This window comes from Medicago truncatula, chromosome 2, assembly GCF_003473485.1.
Source record: "Medicago truncatula cultivar Jemalong A17 chromosome 2, MtrunA17r5.0-ANR, whole genome shotgun sequence".
NCBI classification, from domain to species: Eukaryota; Viridiplantae; Streptophyta; class Magnoliopsida; order Fabales; family Fabaceae; genus Medicago; species Medicago truncatula.
This window is the reverse complement of record NC_053043.1, coordinates 5929972-5939344: the sequence shown is the minus strand read 5'-3', so window position 1 is coordinate 5939344 and position 9373 is coordinate 5929972. Positions and strand designations below refer to the sequence as shown.

At 30.4% G+C, this 9373-nt stretch overlaps 2 protein-coding genes across 2 annotated transcripts; one reads left to right on the top strand and one right to left on the bottom strand.

Moving 5' to 3' along the window:
- Positions 1 to 301: 301 nt before the first annotated feature.
- Positions 302 to 7329, bottom strand: LOC11438858 (serine carboxypeptidase-like 2). Its single transcript, XM_003593813.4, has 14 exons — positions 7028 to 7329; positions 6787 to 6932; positions 5941 to 6017; positions 5556 to 5678; positions 5342 to 5444; positions 5079 to 5116; positions 4895 to 4993; positions 4714 to 4800; positions 4128 to 4256; positions 1879 to 1950; positions 1494 to 1612; positions 1096 to 1209; positions 748 to 793; positions 302 to 636 (listed from the first exon to the last, which is right to left on the bottom strand). Exons 1-14 carry the CDS (start codon positions 7186 to 7188, stop codon positions 553 to 555), a joined length of 1398 nt encoding a protein of 465 aa, XP_003593861.1. The 5' UTR covers positions 7189 to 7329; the 3' UTR covers positions 302 to 552.
- Positions 7330 to 8538: 1209 nt separating this feature from the next.
- LOC112419310 (uncharacterized) lies at positions 8539 to 9105 on the top strand. The gene has a single exon (XM_024776869.1). It carries the CDS (start codon positions 8539 to 8541, stop codon positions 9103 to 9105), a length of 567 nt encoding a protein of 188 aa, XP_024632637.1.
- The last annotated feature ends 268 nt before the right edge of the window (positions 9106 to 9373 follow it).

The following is a 9373-nucleotide window of genomic DNA, read 5'->3' as shown; positions in this document are numbered from 1 at the left end:
TATTTATCATATAATGGATTTAGATTGGAAAGATGGATATACCCTTCTCATGCCCCTCTCATGATCACATTTGTAAATTCCTTTTAAGAAAGATTTTGGTCTCTTTCTCTTCATATTACTTTGTTCATTTTATTGTGAGATAGACGAAATTGCACTCACCAATTATGTAAATGTTTAGGAATATAAACATTATAAACATCTCATTACATTTGAAATATGAGTCTCCCTATTGCCATCTTTAGAAATCCACCAATTTTGTTGTTATTGTTGTAAAAGACACGCAAAAACCAACCTGACAATGTGGCTATGGAATGTGTCAAGTACAATTATAAACAAGAAAGTAAATACATGTAGTAATAATTCATAAACAAGAAAGTAACTCCTCATCAACAAGAATAAAAACTGAAATAAACTAATGAGGAGTTAAGGTAATATAATTAATTACCAACTCCCTCTTATTTCAGGAAATAAATAATGCTCAATAATCTGCATTTATGTGACATATATTTCCACACTTAGCAACTTAGCATATGAGTTTAATTTTGGCTATTCCTACAAAGGCCTCTTAGATATCCATCTACTAAACATGGCAAGACATTCTTCAGGCCGGTACTCGGCAGCTGTGTGTCCTCCACCCTGTAAAGATTAAACAAACTAGTAATGATTCTTAGTGCATGATTTATATACTAATCAAGTGAAATGTGTTTGTAAATTATAGTTGTAGAAGTTGAGGTACAAGTGACTTGCCTTCACAGTTGCAAATGTCATCCCATTGGAGTACGTCCTTGTGTATCTATACTTGCACAAAATTAAAACAAATATTAGATTAATTTATTTTTTTTAGATAGACGACATTTGAATCAACAAAATTTGATGTATTTGATTCAGATTTTGAACCAAATACATTAACGGTTGTAGACTAAATATATATCTTATAAATAGTTGAAGGGAGTAAAAATTATTGATCATTTTCTGAACTAAACCGTAAACTCTTACTTTAAGAAACACCATTTCATAAATTTTAAAAAAATAAAATAATGCTAGTAACACACTCTTAAAAAAAAAAAAAAATTCTAGTAAAATTTATGTGAATACCCTGCAACTTGGCCGTCTGTATGCCACTGCCTCCAATCATCAACAATGGAGTAGTTTAAAGATTTTATCCATGCTTTTGTATCCAAGAATGGAATTGAAATGTCATGATCGCCACTGTTAACAATATATAAAATCTATTTGTCATTAGAAAATTGAGATTAATTTGTATATCGTGACAATGTAAAACTTTTATATAACAAATCAAATCATATATATATTTCAGGAACTAATATAAGAAATTGACACTATAATGTAATTTAATTGGATACATGTATAATTTAATTATATATTTAAGTATACAAATTAAACCAGAGAGATTATAAAACTAGTTCATCAGTGCTCATGCAATCTTACGTCCATATGCAATTTAATTATGAACATAGAGAGAGATTATTGACCTGTAGATTAGTGAACGGTAGCCTTTATCACTAAGATTTACATGATAATCAAAGCTGTTAGAGATATCTCCCGTATAAGGTATTCTATCAGAACGACGACTCCATTTTCCAATAGTTCCCTGCAACACATGCAACCAAACGAGTAACCAAACGAGTATTATCGTGTGTGTGTGTCTCTATATATGTATGTATGTGTATGAATTCTGCTCTTTACCTAAAAGTTTTTGCTCATTTCAAAGTGAAATGATAAAAATACCTTTAACATGAGTTGACTCATATACTCATGTAGGGGTATTTTGATCATTTCATTTGAGAATAAGCAAAAACTTTTGAGTAAAAAGCATAATTCTATGTGTGTATATGTGTGTACATATATGCCACATACCTCGCGTATGTGCAGGGCTTTACGAACGGTGCTATTGTTAGCCCAATAACCACTAAGTAATTGTGGGTAATTCTAACATCAGAGGAAACAAACATGAAGTTAGAAAAATGTTTCGAGGTTATATATATGGAAGTTTCTACAGTGCAGTCATGAAAATGAAACTGATTTTTATGAAAAAGTTAATTTTAATCTTAATGTTTGATTCATTTTTAAATTGTTGATTACTGAATAATGATCAATAGTAATTCATCTAGTAATGCTTGCAACATCTTAGACTTACATGTACTATTTTATTGTTGACATCTTTAACATGCAAACAAAATTGTTGATATCATGTGAGTGTTACACTTTGTGAGGTATTACACTTAAAACAAGGTATGATAAATTAGATTAAATGTATTCTTGTTAATATGATGAATTGATGATACTAAGGGGACTCAACTTTTGATGTCACTGTACAAACAGTGGGGTGTTACTCACAACACTTTTGTTTTGATGTTATAATATCAACTTCACCAGAAAAGTCATTTTAATGACTTCACAATAAAATTTTCCTATATATATACACTCTAACATCGGTGCTATTTGTTATTTACCGGAAATCAAGGAATGTAATGATGTGTAATTAAGGAAAGGTATTAGCAAATATACTGTATTAATACATTTTGTCAGTGTAGCTATCATTTATATATATATATATATATATACAAAATATTAAGCATACCATAAAAGATAATTATTATCATAAAAGGAAACTCTTTTTGACTTTATTATCAATTAATTACACAATTTCAATGCATGCATTAACTACTATATAATTTCCTTTTTCATATCCTTAACCTGTGCTCCGGGACACCGGTTAGCATTTTCCAAATATTAATTATGATCGTTTGATTAAAATTAAGGCTGAGATAATTATATTCATTAAAATAATCACGTGACCTTGACATCAAAAAAGACCATCACGAAATTACCTTCCTTTTCTTCCCAATTTTTTCCTTTCATTCAGACATTGGATTTGTGTGGATATGATTATGAATGTTCTAGCGAATGTTTTCACTCTTTTTATTATGCTAAAATTAAAAAATTATGAACGGTGTATTTTTTTATAAAATTTTAATTTTGATTAAAATTGAAAAATATAAATGTTTGTTGCTTTCAAATTATAACAAACCAAACAAATCATGGTTAAACAACATCAACAATATAACTAAAACATATAATCTATTTTTTTTTTAATGTCACCACCAACAACAATCTTTATTACATAAAAAGTTGTTTAAATGTATAACTGGAATAATGAAAAAGTAAGTTAAAATATACTCATATAGTTTGTTACACTTTTTAAATGATAAGGAAAAAAAACTAAACATATATATATATATATTCATAGGGATGAGAATAGGTCAGGCCGGCCTACGACCTAGCCTACAACAGGTCAGGTCACGCTAGGCTTTTTTCTCAAATAGAGAAGGCCTAAGTTTTTTTTTTTTTTTTTAAGTCTATTTAGCTTAAAAGGTTAGGCCACATGTCTCTCGAAAAGCCTCTTAAGTCTATTAAGCCGGCCTATTTAAGTAATATAAATAATATTATTTATTATTATATTATATTTTATACTTTGAATTAAAATATAAATTTGTAAAATTTTTCGATAATTTAAGCTTTATTAGTATACATTAATTTTTTTTTGCATATATCAATGTATTATTATAAACTAGAATGGATATATGATACAATATATAGTCGAATTCCCTAAAATCTCTTGTTGATTACCAAAAGAGAGTTTAATCTAATTGGCTATTAGTTCGCTAGTCCATTTAAACTTAGATCACATTGCTTATTTAAAGATGTTCATAAGATATAAGCTTTTAAACAGTCTAGCAGGCTATATCAAGCTTTCAGAAGGCCAGACTCAAGCCTAAAATGTAGGCCTATGACAGGCCGCATGCCAGGCTTATGCTTTAAAAAAATATTGCAGGCCAGACTTAGGCCTTGCAAAGCCTAGCTCGACCTAGCCTATTCATATCCCTATATATTAATATCGTGTTTGTTACATTTTTTTTAATATTTAAATTTATTCTTATCTATTTGTTACATATGTTATTTGTATTGAAAATTAAGGACATTTTTTGAAAGAAAAATTCAGTCTAAAAGAGCTGAAAGAGGTTGTTTTCTTTATATATAGTATAGATAAATTAAATACTTAAGTAAATATCTATAATAATTAAATAGGGCAGAATGAATATTACCGGACAGCTTATGGGAGGTACTCTGGAGAGATATTTCTTAATTAGAGATCTCCTTAGAATATTTTCAGGACGAAGCCAGCGGCATTCGGTCGGGTCTAAAATATGGGCTGTATTAATTCCCTTTATAACCTGGAAAAATAATAAAAGAATAGCATTGAGAATTGTAGGTTTAAATCTACGCAAGTGCGTATCAAATATTCATGTAGATAATAAATAGTTGAAATTTAGGTCTAACTTATCCTTATAAAATTAACTTGTAAGCTCGTAAATGTTTCTCTCTTTACAAACTAATGTCAAAAGTCTTATCTTTTCTATGTGAGATTTGAGTTCTCACGTCCATCACTATTGGGTTTGATGCATGTATGTAAATGATGGGTTGATCAATCGGTAGACTCTAATGTCATGTTGAAATTAGGATCTAACTCATCCTTACAAAACTACCTTGTAATCTGACAAATGTCTCTCATTATAAATTGTTATCACGAGTCTCATGTTCATACTTGAGACTTGGATTTTCGCAATGAAATCTACTTATGAAATATAATTTGATAAAAAGAAATAAAATTAAACGGGTGCATATAAATACCTCGTCGTATGAGTTGATATCTCTGGAACATAAAAGATTTTTGGGGTCTACATTTGTATAGTCTCCATTGCAATTTTTTTGCAACGACTACAAAATAGAGACCGGTGATCAATTTTACTTCAATAAGGTAACAAGAAAATATAATTCAATTACCTTTTTTTAGAAGGAATAATTCAATTACCTCGTATAGTTCATCAGATAAGAAACCCATTCCATGAGCATAAGGAATTTGATAATTCTTTTCCTTTCTAATTGTTAGAGGATTCCCCAACACGTATCCCTGAAGAAAATATTATTTCAATAGAATTTGAGTGATAAGAATAAAATATGGGTTGTAAGAGAGTGATATCCTTTAAAACCCTAACCTGGAGATTTATCTTTGGTTGCAATCCTTTTTCATTTCCTACAAACAATTTAATTAATTTGTGAATCTTTACACATACAAAAAATGGGTATATTACCTTAAAATCGGATAATCTAAATTTAAGTTCAGTATTTTTTAAAGTACACAATTAAAATTAAATCTATGACTTTTTAACCATCAAATCTATATGGGGTGGTCATTGATGTCCCGATTACCGACTAGGTGACAACAAATTTCTATATGCTTAAGCGATGAGTTGTGTACCTTGTGCAATTTCTTGAACAATTGCCGGAATAGTAATGCCAGAGTATGAATCACCAGCAATGTAAATTTCATTTGATTGAAACTTTGGATGTTCAACCAACCACTACAAAGATTTTATTTATAACATTATTTTTGTTATTTTATCGACCGACTCATAATTGCAAACAAAAAATAAAGTGATTATTGACGAAATTAAAGCAAAAAAATTTGGTACCTTCCTGAGAAACTCATGGGCTTGGTTAACTTGTATCAAATCGCTTCGTTTAGCACCAGATTCTGTGGTGGCATAAGTGAAGCCTGTGGAAACAGGCAAATCTGCAAATATAATGCTACTCACCTGCCAAAAAAATATTATTATAAATATTTTTAAACATATACATGATTAAAAAGTATTTGATGAAATATAGATAAAATAAAAGTGAACACTCATGTACCCTTTAAGGATGTAAAATAATCATTAAATTATTCAATGTCATGTTATATTTTTATATTAATTTATCTTAAAATAAATTCAAATTTTAAGCCTAAAAAGTACCGGTAGCCAACCAATCTCCAAGATAAATTATAGAAAAAATTGTGGATTTATATATAACCCCCACCTTTGTCCAAGAAGCTGGCCTCAAGATCAGATTAGGAACGCTTCCATTGTAATACTCCTTTTTAAACATAATTGGACCTGCAATATCTCAAGTTTCAATTGTTTTCTCCATGAATATTGTGGACCTCAAATGTAGTTCTTAAATATTGATCAGAAGTGTATTGACCCTCAATTATTCAATGAGTATCCTTTATTCACACTTATTCAAATAAGTATCATTTTACCAAGTTTAGTTGGGTGCTTTAAATTAAATTTTAAATCCACTTTACAATAATTAAATATGAAAGGTTTAATTACAATTTAGTCTTCATATTTTCATTCATTCACCGAATTGATCCCTTTATTTTAAAACTTAAAATTGGTGGTTTGATATATTTTAAATTAAGTGACATACAACATGATGATGATGTGGAATGATCAACACTAATGCAATTACAAGAAAATAAATTAAAAAAATTTAGTTTTAAATTCAATTTCACCATTTTCTGAATATAATATTGCGATTGAGAGATCAAAATTAAATGATTTTAAAATAGACATACTAATTTTGTGAATTAGTAAAGATAGGACGGCCAAAACTATAATTAAACTAATATAAAATAATTACATGACATTAAATTACAATGTCTTTTCGAAAAAGGTGAATTATATCTAGATCTTCACCAATCATGAAGGAGATAGGCTATGCTGTGTGGAAAATTCATGAAAAATGCTAGCAACATTAAGACTTAAAGACTACTCACACTATAAGACTACTATCACATTGTCATCAAAGGTTTGGATCTTTCTTAAATTTAATACTTTTTATAATAATTGTAAGACTATCCAAAAGTGAAGTTGTAATTACCTATTTCATACACAAGGCCAGACAAAGCAGAGCAACCAGGTCCACCAGTTAGCCAAAGCAAGAGAGGATCCTCCTTTGGATTCCTCTCTGATTCAATGAAGTAGTAAAATACTTGCACATCCTCTTGTTCACCCACTCCCACATACCTAATCAACAAACATGTTACATGGACATAAAATTATTTGAAAACCATAGATTAAAAATAGAAAACTTAAAAACTATAGAGCCAAGTAAAACTGACCCGGTTTTAAGCACAAAAGGAAGGGGTCCTTGGAATCCAGGAAGAAACTTTACTATAGAGCCACATGTAGCAACTTGAAAGCAAATATTTGATAAAAAAAGAAGAAGAAGAAGAAAAGGAACCTTTCCAAAGAGGAAATCATGAAATCTAAACTTTGCCATTTATTTGTTATGTCACTCAGCTCCCTTTCTTTGTCGTTTCATCTCAAAAGTGAGTGTTGGAAGACATATTAGCATACAACAATATAGGCAATGGACGAAATGGGATATGATTATGACTTTAATATTTTCGGATATGATTATGACTTTAATGGGATATAAAAAATGATTATGATTATTGGGTGGAAGAAACGGCTACGTTGTATCATCTATCACCTATCATTCTACCAACTTTTTTTTTTTTTACCACGTTTCATATGAAAACTGTTCTTGTCTGTCACACACAAAATTGCTTCCGGCACTAGAAAAGACCAAAATGTCTCCAATGACAAGTAACAATTGTTCCCTGATTCGACGATAGTTAACTTCCGTTTCAGATCAAGAATTACATGCACACGAAAAAATTGAAAAACTCCCCATCATGCATTAATATGCTAGGCCCATCACCGGTGGACGAGTAAAAACTGGACCACTTGAGCTTCACTGTGAGTTAAAATTCTTTCGACTAATGTTATTCTATTTTTTTCAAATAACACTTGTTCCATCCATTTTAGAATGAGTCGTTTTAACAAAAATTATTTATTTTAAAATAAATGTCGTTTTCACTTTTTAACGTATAATCAATAACTTTTTCAATTATTCCCTTTAATTATTATTAGTACAAACATTACTCTTAAATCACTATAGAACATGGTTTTATCGATCTAAACATATATTCACTCCAGTCTCATTTATAATAGAAAATCCACTTTATAAATTCATTCAATAAATAATGTATCTAATTTTTAATTTAAACTCTGTCAAAAAATAATCTTTATATAAATTAAATTAACCATTTATTAAATAATTAAATAAATTTAAAAAATTAACTTTCTCTTGTAAGTGAATAATATCAAAGTAGTACTTGTTTACCCTAGTGGTGTCATCTCATTTATCAGGTTCCTTCACGTGACTGCTGCTGCCATCTGCCCATCTCAACATATCGACAATATTAATTGAATCATACGCAGTTCGCATCAATGCATTTATATGTGAGGCCCATCGCCAGCGGAGGAGTAAGAATTTGACAATTGGATTTAGGGACTTCATTATACTAAGTCAAATTTTCAGATAACATTCATACCTAATTATTTTTTTGAAAGAAATGTTCGCCCCTACATGTTTTTGTAAAAACTAAATTATACTTAAATGAACCTCGCTTGTTGTAATGTCCCCACTCAACACAAGTATAAAAAAAAACACTTTTTAAATCATATGAAAATGGCTTTTTAAATCGGTCATGTATCGTCTACTCGGATTTGGAGGATTAAATCGCGGAATCTTATTTGAAGAGTTTGTCGAGATTGTTTGTATATGCGAAAGAAGTTGCAAGAGAGGGGTGCTAACTGTCCTAGTAGCTGCCCTGTTTGTGACAATAGTGTCGAACAAACAATCGATCTTCTGTTTGGATGTCAGTTCAACAAAGAAGTATGGGACGTGGTTTGTTTGGATGTAATTGAGAAACGAATGACTATTACTTCATCTCCTCATAGTGTTATCCTAAATAGTTGTACATCAGAGGATAGTATATTGGTGAGTAAAATGGCTATGGTCATATGGAGTCTTTGGTGCAATCGAAATAATATTATTTGGAATAACAAGAGATCAACGCCTTCTCAACAAGTCAATGTGATGGGGATGGCCAATTCTCTATGTGAGGATTGGAGGCTAGCAAATTATATTAGTGAGAACTCATTAGACAGTTGTAGTGAGAATCCTATTCAAAGTTGGGTGAAACCTCCAGAGGGTTGGTTGAAGTGCAATGTTGATGCAGGTTTTCATCCTCACCAAGGAGTGTCTTCTTTGGGTGTTTGTATTCGTGATGAGAGGGAGTTTTTGTTAGAGCTCATACGACATTGCGGGAACCGATGTTGCAGGTAATAGAAAGTGAAGCGATGGCTTTTCTAGGAGTCATCAAATGAGTTCTTAATTCGGGATTTCAGTATGTCATTTTAGAGACGGATTCAAAGATTCTATCATATGCTATTTTTAGGAAGAAAGAAGACATTTCTGAATTTGGATCCATCGTTACTGAAATTAATCGGTTGTTATCTCTTAATTCAAACTTTGTGGTTAAGTTTATTCGACGAAAGTGAATATGGTTGCTCATTCCCTTGACAGGGCGGCCATTTCTTGTGCTAGTTTCATG